Source organism: Protobothrops mucrosquamatus, unplaced genomic scaffold, assembly GCF_001527695.2.
Source record: "Protobothrops mucrosquamatus isolate PMUCROS unplaced genomic scaffold, P.Mucros_1.0 scaffold7683, whole genome shotgun sequence".
NCBI classification, from domain to species: Eukaryota; Metazoa; Chordata; class Lepidosauria; order Squamata; family Viperidae; genus Protobothrops; species Protobothrops mucrosquamatus.
This window is the reverse complement of record NW_015393482.1, coordinates 12356-26622: the sequence shown is the minus strand read 5'-3', so window position 1 is coordinate 26622 and position 14267 is coordinate 12356. Positions and strand designations below refer to the sequence as shown.

Sequence of the window (14267 nt, the reverse complement as noted above, 5' to 3'; positions counted from 1 at the left end):
TCTGAATGTGTTTATCTAAGACAGGGGTCTTCAAACGTGGTCCTTTTATGACTTGTGGACTTCAACTCCCAGAATTCCTCAGTCGGCCATTTTGATGAAACTGCAGGCTTGGATCCAGACCAGGGGTCTTCAAACCTGGCCCTTTTATGACTTGTGGACTTCAACTCCCAGAATTCCTCAGCCAGGCATGCTGGCTGAGGAATTCTGGGAGTTGAAGTCCACAAGTCATAAAAGGGTCAAGTTTGAAGACCCCTGATCTAAGATGTTCCAGGTCAGTTTTTTTAAAAATAAACCTCATGTTTAAAAGAAAACGTCTTTAAAAAAAAACAACTATGCTATTTTATAGCCTGGTAGAACAAAAGTTAAAACCAGTGAAATTAAGCTTTAAAAATACTTACAACCGTGCTGGAGGAACTGATACTTACTCTTAGGAAAACCTGATTTACAATGGCTTTGTTTGCATACATAAAAGTTGTGAGCAGTCCTATTCCCAGAGAAATGCCTGTTAGGAAAAAAGGGCCAATTATACAAGCAAAAAAAAAAAGGGGGGGGGAGGAATCAAAAGGAAAAAACAACAACAAAAGTAACAAAAAGGCACCAAACCAAAGATTCTTAAAAAAAAAAAAAAAGTTAAGCAAGAATTTGCATGCGAGAATATCAATGCTCTCTAAGACAAGGAAATAAATCCAACTAGCCTTTTATACACAGGGGCGCTGCAGCCCTAAAGTGCAACAAGATCCTATACAATTAATGAATCAGAATCCTAGTGCTAGTGCTGAATTAATAAAGGGTATTTTTGTAGCCCTCATAACAGAAGGGAATGACTGATAAAGAGAATATTTGTAGCTGAGGTTGAAATGTGGGGTCCTTGGTGCTCTCTGGACTTCGGTGTTTTCCTGCAGTCATTTCATGACCCAACTAGCTAACATCACCAGCGCCGGTAAGGTAAGGGTCTTCAAACTTGGCCCTTTTATGACTTGTGGACTTCAACTCCCAGAATTCCTCAGCCAGGCACGTGTGCCTGGCTGAGGAATTCTGGGAGTTGAAGTCCACAAGTCATAAAAGGGCCAAGTTTGAAGACCCCTGCTGTAAGGAATGGTGTCTGCTCTCTGTTTATATAAAATGAGAAGAAACCCCACTCTCTATTAGCACTGGTGATGTTATTTAGCTTGGTAAAAAAACGTCTGCAAGAAAACCACCAAGCTCAGACAGCACCAAGGACTTTATAGTCTTCCTCCCCCTCATACCCCACTCTCTTCCAGCATGGATGATGTTACCTAGTTGGGTAAAGAAACGTCTGCAAGAAAACCACCAAGCTCAGACAGCACCAAGGACCCTACAGTCTTCCTCCTCCTCATACCCCACTCTCTTACAGCACGGATGATGTTACCTAGTTGGGTCATGAAACGTCTGCAAGGAAACAACCAAGTTCAGACAGCACCAAAGACCCCTCAGGATAGGATGAGCCCGACATTTTGGGAAAATACTTGGTAAAGGCAGGCTTGGAGATGCCATGATATACTGCAGTTTCCTATCTAACCAGTTCTCCACCTTCTTCCTCCCTGTCCCCTGGCAGCATTACGCAATCAAAACATCGTATAAAACGCAGGAAAGGGAGCAGAAACTCAAATTACAACGCCCTGCGCTCCGAAAATCAAAGCAGCATAATTAGAGCAAACAGCATCGTATCGGTGAAATCCTTTTCATGTGATTTACACAACACAGCCACGTTCATTCCGACAGCGTGACCTCTAATCTTTGCTATGTAGCTTCACCTGGCTTTAAAACAAAACAAAACAAAAAGAGATGTGGGTATTTATTTGCCCAACTTGAACGCTTATTTTGAAACAAAATCTCTCTCCGAATTCAATGGAGCATGGCAGGAGCCATTTTATAGCAGTGTTTTCCCACTGCAGCCACTATTAAGATGGGTGGACTTCAACTCCCAGCATTCTCCAGCCAGCTGGAGCCCACACATCTTAAAATGGCCGAAGTTGAGGAACAATGTTCTATAGTATTCTCCTTGAAGGGAATCTATTTTGACACAGCAGGTTCTCTACATCCTAACGGTGAGCTGAGAGGCTCTGTGTATATGGCAACAAAAGGACAAATTAAAATTAAAAAAAAATCTAGATGCTCATTAGCAATTTTTTTCCCAATGCAGGCACAGAACGTAAAATAGAGGGGGAAAGGGCAGGAATGGCATTTAAAAGATGGATCCCCTCTTCCCTTCAAAATGGGGGAACTGAACTTCAAGATGAAGCTAAGAACCAAACATCCAAATACGGAAACTATGCCCCAAACCAGGGGTCTTCAAACGTGGCCCTTTGATGACTTGTGGACTTCAACTCCCAGAATTCCTCAGCCAGGCACATGTGCCTGGCTGAGGAATTCTGGGAGTTGAAGTCCACAAGTCATCAAAGGGCCACGTTTGAAGACCCCTGCCCCAGAGGCCAGAAACCGTCTGTTCTTCCATTTACTGAAAATGGGAAACACACAAAGATTGCGTTTCTTACTACAGGGAGTCCTGGACTTGCAACCGCTTGTTTAGCGACCCTTCAAAGTTACAACGGCACTGAAAAAAGTGACTTACGATTGCTTCACATTGACGTTTGTTGCAGTATCCCTGCGGTCACGCGATCAAAATTCGGGCGCTTGGCAACTGGCATGTACTTACGACAGCTGCTTTATCCTGAGGTCATGTGATCACCATTTGTAACCTTCCCAGCTGGCTTTTGACAAAGAAAGTCAATGCAGGGAAGCCCGATTCCCTTAACAAATGCGTGGGTCACTTAAAGACTGAGGCAAAAAGGTCATTCAATGAGGCACAATTCACTTAACAGTTGCCTTGCTTAGCAATGGAAATTTGGGGCTCGATTGTGGCTGTAAGTCGAGGACTATTTGTAAATCCTATCCTAGACTGGATAAAGCCAATTCAGAGGAACTGGTATTAGATTATTGGATCTGAAATAGGTTCAGTGACATCAGTTTGATAATGAAGGTTTTTGCCTCCCAATTATAGCTGACTTTTTATACGAATATTTTCAAGATGGTGTTAGTATTCTCTAACAAACTTCCATTTACTGGTGAAAACAAATGGGTACAGGTGATCCAGTTTTGGTCACCACGATGTAAGAAAGATGTTGAGACTCTAGAAAGACTGCAGAGAAGAGCAACAAAGATGATCAGGGGACTGGAGGCTAAAACATATAAGGAACGGTTGCTGGAATTGGGTATGTCTAGTTTAACGAAGAGAAGGACGAGGGGGGACATGATAGCAATGTTCCAGTATCTCAGGGGCTGCCCCAAAGAAGAGGGAGTCAAGCTATTCTCCAAGGCGCCTGAAGGCAGGACAAGAAGCAATGGATGGAAACTCATCAAGGAGAGAAGCAACCTAGAACTAAGGAGAAACTTCCTGACAGTTAGAACAATTGACCAGTGGAACAACCTGCCTCCAGAAGTTGTGAATGCTCCAACACTGGAAGTTTTTAAGAAGAGACTGGACAGCCATTTGTTTGAAATGGTATCGGGTTTCTTGCCTGAGCAGGGGGTTGGATTAGATGACCTTCAAGGTCTCTTCCAACTTTGATGATGATGATGATGGAAGGTAATCCTCAACCTTCAACCAGTCCCTTAGCAGCAGTTTGATCTGACAATGGACACAAAAGGTACTTACGATCCGGAAGTCTTAATGGCCACCCCAATCCCCAGGCTGTAACCACAATTCAAGGGCTGAACAACCAGTTTTCATTTATGTCTGTTTGCAGCTTTACAACTACTGCCTTTGCTTAATGGGTGCTGCAAAATAGGTCATAAAATGAGGTTGCCCACTGATGGCCTGCTTTATGACCATCACAACTTTCAACCCTTGGTAGGCTGCAAGTAAGTATCCTTGAGGATACCTGTATCCTTAAAAGTCTCCTTGAAGGAGATGGGCGGTCTGGAAACATGAAATATCAATAAGATAAAAGCTACTACAAGTGGGGCAAAGAGCCACGGGAAGGTCCATGCTCGGCATCACGAGACAAGATAGAACGACCCGCACATGGATGAGAGAATAAATGAAAGTATAGGATGCCATCAAGAGAGTAAAAGAACTGAAATGGAAAAGGGGCTGGTCGCATAGCAAGAAGAACTGACGGCAGGTGGACCAAGGCGGTCACAGAATGGATCCCACTTGATTAAACCACCTGAAGGCAGGACAAGAAGCAACGGATGGAAACTAATCCAGGAGAGAAGCAACCTGGAACTAAGGAGAAACTTTCTGACAGTGAGGACAATTACCCAGTGGAACTGCTTGTCTCCAGAAGTTGTGGGTGCTTCATTACTGGAGGTTTTTAAGAAGAGACTGGACAGCCACCTGTCTGAAAGGGTATAGGGTCTCCTGCTTGAGTAGGGGGTTGGACTGGAAGATCTCCAAGGTCCCTTCCAGCTCTATTCTGATTGATTGAAAAGCATCCACGAAAGAGACCTAAAACAAGATGGATCTACAACATCAGGAAGTATGGCAGGCCCAATTGGGCCTTCATCCAGCAGTAGATAGACCATGGAGGAGGAGGAGGAGGAGGAGGAGGAGGAGAAAGGACAGTAATCTTTTTCAGTGATAACAAAAACATTATACAGCAGGACAAATGTTCTACCTTTCAACATTTTTGATGGCTCTGGGCTGTCCCCTGTTTTTGGTTTAGTTTGTGCATCAGCAGAACAGGGGAAACCATTTGGTATGTAATTAACATCATTTTTAAAATCAATTTTGGGTACCACAATTCGAGACAGATCTAAAAAAAAAGGGGGGGACTTATTCAAAGGGACTGCAAAGCTGGTTCCCAGATCCTGATTTTGCTTTAAAATCAAAACTCCTCAGAAAAGGAACGATCTCCTCTATGGCGGGCAGAAGCAAAATGTCTTTTAAGTTGTTAAGTGAGTTTTGCCCCATTTTACAGCCTTGCTTGCCACACTGAAGTGAAGTGTGCTATGCCGGCTAACGTGCTCATTCAGTAAATTTGGCTTCCGCGCTGACTTTGCTTGTGATTCCCCCGGGACAGTGCAACCGTCATAAGTATGAGTCAGTGGCGTCTGAACTTGTATCACGTGACCATGGGGATTGGTCACTAAACAAATGGTTGGAAGTCGAGAACTGCCTCAAGCCCACAATACTATAAAATAAGGTTCAGGTAGTCCTTGACTTATGACCATGGAGCCCGGAATTATGGTCATAAGTTGTGTCAGTCCTTAAGCAGGTCACCACTTGACTGTGCCTGATTTTGCGATATATATATATATATATATATATATATATATATATATATATATATATATATATATATATATATATATATATATATATATAAATTGTGCTTGTTGTTATGCAAACACGGTGGTCATTAAGCAAATCCGTTGTCTTCAAATCCATTGTTTTGTTGGAAATTGGAAGGAAACGCTGAGTTTTGGCCCAAAAAAAAAGTAAATTGTGGTCACATGACTACGGGAGATAAAAATGGGGGATGGGTGCCAAGCACCCCAAATCTGACCAAATCTGGAGTGGTCCATCAGAACTTCGAACGGCCACTAAGCAGCTGTTTGTAAGTCACGAACTACCTATACCAGGGGTAGGCAACCTTGGCTCTTTTATGACTCGTGGACTTCAACTCCCAGAATTCCTGAGCCAGCCATGCTGAGGAGAAAGGGAGAGGTTTCCATGCTGAGCCATGCTGGCTCAGGAATTCTGGGAGTTGAAGTCCACGAGTCATAAAAGAGCCAAGGTTGCTTAACCCCTGGCCTATACTGAGGATCTTTTAAAAGTAAAAAAAAGTGTTTACATCCGTGTCTAATTTTTAAAGCTTTAAAGCCTTTGTGGTTGAAACAACCTGATTAGAAGCACTTGAGGAGGTCTTAAGAGCCCCAAATCGTGTTATCAAAATTATGAAAATCAAGAGAGAAAAAAAATAGATGGAAATATTAACTGGCACGCTTCCTTTATACAAGATGTCGAATTTTAGCTGAGTATTTCACTGGATTCTTTTTTTTTTTTTTAAGGCTTCAAAACTTCTGGTCTTGAAATCCAGACTGATCCATACCCAACTCGTCCATCACATTAAAATACACTTTAAAAAAAAAAACAACCCCAAACCCTGCTGTTTCCAAAACACCCAATAGGTTGATACGCTACCGATGATATGTTGCGCGAGAATTTTGAGGGACAAAATCAAGATGTACGGGATGCTCCTGTGCAGCCACTGGAGGAGGTATTTGACTTCTGAGAGAGAACTGTCCCTCTGTTCCTCCAAACCGCTCGAGTGACCGCTTCTGGCTTCACCGGGCAGGTGGCCGTGAGTCCCCAACCGAGAATGTTGCCTGGAGCCGGCATCTGCCTCTGGCTCCCCAACAGCCGAGCTCATCTGGATGTGGATGTCCCCTCCGTGTGGGCAAGGTTCTTCTCCTGGAGACCTGGTGGCGTGAGTGCCCTGGCAGGAGGGGCCGTGGTTGTGGCCGTTGTTGAGTCCACTGTGTCGAACGTTCGAGCTGGATTGCATGGTGCAGAGCGGGTGGCGACCTGCTTCCAAAATTTGGACTGGGGTGCGGCGATTCCTAAAAGGAAGAAAGGAGTGGATGGTTAGAAGAGAACCAGCCTCAATTAGGAACGAAAAGTACCGTGTTTCCCCGATAATAAGACCGGGTCTTATTTTAATATTTGCTCCAAAAGAAGCATTAGGGCTTATTTTCCAGCTAGGGCTTATATTCAGGGAAATACGGTACTAAATGCGTCTGTCTGGCTGACGATCTTAACCGGAGCTTATTTTGGGGGTGGGGCTTATATTACGAGCATCCTGAAAAATCATGCTAGGGCTTATTTCCGGTTAGGGCTTATCTTTGGGGAAATACGGTACTAAATGCGTCCATCTGGCTGAAGATCTTAACTGGGGCTTATTTTGGGGTGGGGCTTATATTACGAGCATCCTGAAAAATCAGGCTAGGGCTTATTTTCCGGTTGGGACTTATATTTGGGGAAATACGGTACTAAATGCATCTGTCTGGCTGACGGTCTTAACTGGGGCTTATTTTGGGGTGGGGCTTATATTACGAGCATCCTGAAAAATCAGGCTAGGGCTTATTTTCCGGTTAGGACATATTTGGGGAAATACGGTACTAAATGCATTCGTCTGGCTGACGATCTTAACAGGCTTATTTTGGGGACTGTGGCTTATATTACAAGCATCCTGAAAAATCAGGCTAGGGCTTATTTTCCAGTTGGGTCTTATTTTGGGGGAAACACGGTAACAGCAGATATTCCTCGATTTACAACCGTTCGTTTACTGACCATCTGAAGTTACACCGGTGCTGAATAAAGTGACTTGCGACCGTTTTTCACAGCCTCCCCGTGGTCACGTGTTCAAAACTCGGGCAGTTAGCAACTGGTGTGTATTTAGGATGGTTGCACTCTCCCAGGATCACGCGATCACCTCTCTTGATCTTCTGACAAGCGGAGTCAAGGGGGGGGGGAAGCCAGCTTCGCTTAATGACTGCCTAATTCACATAACGACTGCAGCGATTCGCTTAACGGCTGTGGCAAAAACGGTCGTAAAATGGAACAAAACTCACTTAACAACTGGCTTGCTTAGCAAGGGAAATGTTGGGTTCAATTGCAACCCTAAGTCAAAGGCTCAAGTAAGTGGGGAAGGGGTCTTCATCATGGGAGGTTTTTAAGAATAGTCTGGAGATTGTATTGGTTTTCCCACACTTTGAACACTTATTTTTCAATTTATTGGTCACTGCAATCACCAGAGCACCTGGAACCCCCAGCTTTTAATGGAGAAATAAAACTCTGGAAATTGCCTCAAGCCCATTAAGAGGAGTTTCATTTCGGCGTTTACCACCCCTTAATTAGGATCTGCTTCACCTACAGAAATGTACACACCGTGGAGCAAAGATTCTGGAGAGCAGCCAAGGTTGGCGAACCCAAACTCATTCCCCCCCCCCTTAAGTGGCTGTAAAGGACATTAAGCCACAATAAACCAGTTGGCTGGTCTTCTCTCACAGTTATTGAGAGCAAAAAAAGGAAGGGAGAAAGGCATAAAAGTAAGGATAAAAATGCAAATAAGCAAACAAGTCCAACAGGCTAGTGTTTGTTTTTGTAAATCCAAGATTTACTGGGGATGGGTGTGAGGGGAGTGGGACAAACAAGAAGTCCTCAAGAGCAGGGCTTTTCAACCTTTTCACCCATTGTACCACTTTTAGGATATGGCAACATCCGAGTACCACCAGGTGCCTAGATAGGTGTCAAAAACTTGACACCCCCCCCAAAAAAGGAAAAAAGTGATAAACTACAGGTAGTCCTCGACTTACAACAGTTCGCTTAGTGACTGTTCAAAGTTACAATGGCACTGAAAAAAGTGCCCCCAAGCCACAGCTGAGCAAGACACCTGCCTGCCCACCCGGTGGCGTTCTTCCTCCTGTCTGAGGTTTTCATTGTTGTGAGCATTTCTGTTGAGGATTGGCAGCGGAGGTGGGGTGGGGGGGTGTTTGGTTTTTATTCCCCCCGTCTGCTGGGTGGTTGCAGCAGGTTTTGGTCACTTCACATGACCCTGGGACACTGTGACCGTCATAAATATGAATCAGTTGCCAAGCATCTGAATGTAAATCACGAGATGCTGCAACATTCCAGCTGATCGGCGCTTCTTCTGGGCTCATCAGAAGCACCAGGATCAGCGCTGAGCTCCAGCTGGATCCTGGTGCTGATCCTGACGCTTCCGCTCAGCCCTGACAGCCCTGCAGCTCCAGCCATCTCTCGCTCAGGCTTGTGCGGTGCTGCCACCGGTTCAGCTCATTCCCCTCCCCCGCTACCACTTTTCTAGGATGGTCGCGTACCACCTGCCAGGTGCCAATGGACCACAGGTGGTACCCGTACCACTGGTTGAAAAGCCCTGCTCAAGAGAGCAAAATCATAGAATCACCTGGCTGGAAGGGACCTTCTTATTGTATCCTGGACAAACGGCTGACCACTATAAGCCAAAGTATGTGATATGGTTTTAACCAGGGTTTATTGAGTAAGCCACAACTGGGTGAATTGACACAGCATACCAAGATACAAATTCCAGTTTATTAACTACAATCAGCAAGCCCTAAAATGTTGGGAAGGGGGAACAAGCCACAATGATAACATGAGCATCCTTTCAACCTAGATCAGACAAAACTCCTGGAGAACAAAAAGTTTCTCAGCTCGGCAAGGAAAACGTAAGCAATTTGGAGCTATAAAGATGTTTGGGATTACAATTCCCGTGATTTTGAGACAAAGGGCAAAGAACTTTCCCCCAAAACTACATTTTAAACGCCAGCATTACTGAAAAAAATGGCATTTACCCTCTCCCCCAAATTGGGGGGGGGGACAAGGGCATTGGCCTTACCACTTATTTTAGGGAGGCAGCAGGTATATATAGTCCTCGAATTACTACCACAATTGAGCCAAAAAATTTCCATTGCTAAGCAAGACAGTTGTTAAGTGAATTTTGCCCCATTTTACGACACTTTTTTTTTTGCCCAGACTGTTGTGCTGTTCCACGGGATCGCATTGCAAGGCACACTGTCCTCCTGCTTGAGCAGGGGGTTGGACTAGAAGACCTCAAAGGTCCCTTCCAACTCTGTTACTCTGTTAGCTGTTAAGTGAATCGCTGCAGTTGTTAGTAACACGGTTGTTAAGTGAATCTGGATTCCCCATTGAGTTTGCTCGTCAGAAAAGTCACAAAAAGTGATCACATGATCCCAGGGTACTGTAACCATCATAAATACATGCCATGTCTGAATCTTAATCGCATGACCACAGGGACACAGCAAATGGTCGTAAGTGTGATAAACAGTCATAAGTCACTTCTTTCAGTGTTGTCATAGCTTCATTCATTCACTAAACGAATGGTTGTAAGTCGAGGACTACGTGTATTCAACCCGGTTTTACACAATCAATAATGCATTGGTGGAGAAGTCTTTTTAAACGGAGTCTTTTCCGGAGAAAGAGATTAATCACTGCTTTTATTGTGACAAACAGAACACCTAATAATAGTAATTCTCCCCGTCCTCTTCAGTGCTAACCCCCAGTCCTGTTTGGAAGGGGAGGAATGACTGGCGCAACCAGAGCGGCAGGAACTACAATGCCCCTAAGCAAAGGCAGAATCCAAACAGGTCCTGGCTACAAAAATCCCTCTTCCCAAAAAGCAACGTTGGTTGGGCTGATGCTTCTCTTCCTGTCCTCTGAAGCAAGTTAATTAATGAGAATATCAAAGTCATTTAAAAAGTTCAGGACTCCTTTGAGGCCAGTTGACCTAGTCCAGTGGTAGGCAACCTTGGCTCTTTTATGACTCGTGGACTTCAACTCCCAGAATTCCTGAGCCAGCCAGCTGGCTCAGGAATTCTGGGAGTTGAAGTCCACGAGTCATAAAAGAGCCAAGGTTGCCTACCCCTGACCTAGTCCTTTCAAGGACATGGCTGGACTCATTCATGGCTGGCGAGTGGGGTGGCTGACACAAGGGCCAGTGGGTTTCTGGGTTTAGACCTGGGTTTCCCAACCATGGCCACTTTAAGAAAGGTGGACTTCAGGTCCCAGAATTCCCCAGCCAGCCTGCTTTAAGATGGGTGGACTTCCACTCCCAGAATTCCCCAGCCAGGCTGCTTTAAGATGGGTGGACTTCCACTCCCAGAATTCCCCAGCCAGCCTGCTTTAAGATGGGTGGACTTCCACTCCCAGAATTCCCCAGCCAGCCTGCTTTAAGATGGGTGGACTTCAACTCCCAGAATTCCCCAGCCAGCCTGCTTTAAGATGGGTGGACTTCCACTCCCAGAATTCCCCAGACAGCCTGCTGATGGCTGGGGGATACTGGGAGTTGGAAGTCCACCCATCTTAAAATAGCCACGATTAGCAAACCCCGGTTTAGATTACAGCGGGATCACCTGGTGGTCTCCCATCCGTCCACTCTTTCCTAACTTCCGCGGTATCGATCCAGGCTCAGCTCTGTCTCCCCACCGATACGGGCAACTTCCCACCCACCCCACGCAGCGCCTTCTCGAGGGCAGCCCCCCCCCCGGCGCCCCCGCCCAGGGGATGATGGGAGTTGTAGTATGACCCGTCGCAAAACCGACGGGACGGTGGGGGGGGGAGACCAAAGGCCCTTCCCGCCCCGCAGTCCTGCCACCCACCTCTCATAGCGGGCCGGAGTTTCATGGCGAGGCCGGTCGTGGAGGCCCGGGCCTCGCCTCCACCTCCATGGCAGCCGCGAGGGCGGCTCCCCGAGCGCCAGTCTCCGACGGGGCGACCCAGCGAGCGACCGACCGAGGACCAGCCGCCTTCCACTACCGGCTCCGTGGAGGAAGAGGAGTGGCCGCGGCGGGCGGAGGAGGAGAAGAGCAGGCCGAGAGAGCGGGTCGCCACGGCAACAGGGGCGGAGCCGCGGGCGTGGCGGGACTGAGGGCGGCGCTGCGGAGGGGGCGGGATGGGAGGCGGCGCCGCGGAGTGGGCGGGACTGTAGGCGGCGCCGCGGAGGGGGTGGGATTATGGGCGGCGGCGCGGAGGGGGCGTGTCTTGAGTCCTGCTGACCTGTTCCTTCTCTGTTGCTGGGTGGGAAGCGCGCTGGTCTTGATTCGGTTTACTTTGTGTTTATGTGTTTTCCGCGCGATAAGAAGCAACGGATAGAAACTGATCAAGGAGAGAAGCAACCTGGAACTAAGGAGAAACTTCCTGAAAGTCAGAACAATTGACCAGTGGAACCACCTGCCTCCAGAAGCGTGAATGCTCCAACACTGGAAGTTTTTAAGAAGAGACTGGACAGCCATTTGTCTGAAATGGTGTAGGGTTCCTGCCTGAGCAGGGGGTTGGACTCGATGACCTCCAAGGTCCCTTCCAACTTTATTATTATTATTATTACTACTACTACTACTACTACTACTACTACTATTATTATTATTATTATTATTATTATTATTATTATTACTATTATGGATCATCGCACAGTCAGCCAGATGTTCAGACTGGATTTGGCATTTTGTCTACCTATCGAGTCCTTACCCAGGACATTATTATTATTATTATTATTATTATTATTATTATTATTATTATTATTATTATTATTATTATTATTATTATTATTAACAACAGCCACATTGGCCAGAGTAATTAATAATCCCCAGGGACTTTATAAGTTCATAAATAAAAGAACAGCATGTTCAGAATGAAGGTTCTCGGAACCTCCTATCCTATCCTATCCTATCCTATCATTATTTCATTCTGTTCAATTCTAATATTACTTCATTCTATTCTAATTTTATTTCATTCTATTCTAATATTCTATGCCAGTGATGGTGAACCTTTTAGAGACAGAGTGCCCAAAAACTGGCCCCATCCCCGCTCCACCCCCCTGCCTGTCCCCGCTCCGCCCCCCCCATTCCCCGTCCCGCCTGCCCGCAGGGCCACTCACTGCTTCCAGGGCCCGCCGCAGATCGCCCAGGCAGCCCAGCAGCGCTATGGCGGCCACACCCTCTGCCCGCGTCCTGCAGCATCAACTGCGGGATGGGGTGTGAGGGCAGAGTCTTGTCTACGCTGCCTGGCTGCCATGTCCTTGGCTGCGCTGCTCTGCATGGGTCACGTTTGGGGGCAACTCTCCTCCAGGGGGGCTGCTGGTGAGGAGGGGGTCTTGGGGGATGCAAGGCTGGGGCAACGGCACGTGTGCCCACAGAGAGGGCTCCGAGTGCCGCCTCTGGCATGCGTGCCATAGGTTCGCCACCACTGATCTATGCTATTGTAATGTTCTATCTAGTCTAACATTTTATTCTATTCTAATATTTCATTCTCTTCTAATATTATTTCATTCTATTCTAACATTTCATTCTATTCTCATATTCTATTCTATTCTATTCTACATGCTAATTGAGAATCGGGATGTATGAAACCTCTGGGCAGAAATTAACCATATGCATAAACATAGTAAATAATCTTTTTTTTTTTAAGTTATCATTTGTCCCTTGAACTTAAGGGAAGCTACCCAAGAGATCTATGTTTGCAATTGGGCAAGTAATCAAATAAGAATCTTTGCTAAGTGCAGAATTTAATTGTGGTTTGCTAATAGGGCCATTTAAAGGCCAAAGAATTTGCTTGTCACATCATAAAAACTAATGAATGTATTCCTGCCTATGGCTATGGTTCAGAAAAAAAATCCTCCATTATATATTTATGGATTTTAACCTGTGAAACCTGATGCCATGAGAATTTGTGGACCCCAGGGAGCAGATTTATGTATTCATGTATTTAATTTATATCCCACCCTTACAATTTTTATAAATAACTCAAGGTGGCGAATATGCCAAATACAAATAGTCCTCAACTTACAACCATTCGTTCAGTGACTGTTTAAGTTACAACAGCACTGAAAAAAATGACTTACGGCTATTTTTCACACTTAAAATCATTGCAGCCTCCCCCACGGTCACGTGATCAAAATTAAGGCGTATGGCAACTGGCATGTATTTATGGCGGTTGCAGAATTCTGAGCTCATGCGATCCCCTTTTCTTCATGCCCCTTGCAGACAGTGGGAATAATAATAATAATAATAATAATAATAATAATAATAATAATAATAATAATAATAATAATAATAATAATAATAATAATAATAATAATAATAATAATAATAATAATAATGGTGCATTGGAAGATCTGCAAGAAATATCATTTGCCTGTAAGCAAGAACTGGTGGGATCATAAAATAAAGTCATAGAAAATGATAAAATTAAATTGCTCTGGGACTTCAGAATTCAAACAGACAAGCAACATAACACCCCGGACTTAACAATTGTCGATAAGAAAGACAAAAAAGTCTGGATAGTGGACGTGGCAGTGCCTGGAGACAGCAGAATAGAGGAGAAAGAACTGGAGAAGATAACAAAATACAGAGACCTACAAATAGAAATAGAAAGACTGTGGCAAAAGCAAGCAAAGGTAGTACCAATAGTAATAGACACCTTGGGTGCAATCCCAAAACAACTGGAGCACCACTTGAACACCATTGGCATTGACAAATTCGCTATTAGTCCATTGCAAAAGGCAGCCTTACTAGGAACTGCTTCCATCCTGCGACGATATCTGTAATACCATCAAACATCCACATCTGCCTATCCCAGGTCCTGGGTAAGGACTCGATAGGTAGACAAAATGCCAAATCCAGTCTGAACATCTGGCTGACTGTGCGATGATCCATAATAATAATAATAATAATAATAATAATAATAATAA

General features: G+C 45.2%; 1 protein-coding gene across 1 annotated transcript in view; it reads right to left on the bottom strand.

Annotated features, from left to right (window-relative positions):
• The window catches only part of LOC107300623 (E3 ubiquitin-protein ligase RNFT1-like), a gene marked incomplete at its 3' end in the record, with an annotated part of 12517 nt that extends 5941 nt beyond the window's left edge, over positions 1–6576 (bottom strand). Inside the window, exons 1-2 of the mRNA XM_015829933.2 lie at positions 6170–6576; positions 426–502 (exon numbers count right to left, since the gene is read on the bottom strand). Of these exons, the coding sequence (XP_015685419.1) occupies positions 426–502; positions 6170–6533 (441 nt within the window). The remainder of the gene's footprint in view (positions 1–425; positions 503–6169) is intronic.
• Between the last annotated feature and the right edge of the window lie 7691 nt (positions 6577–14267).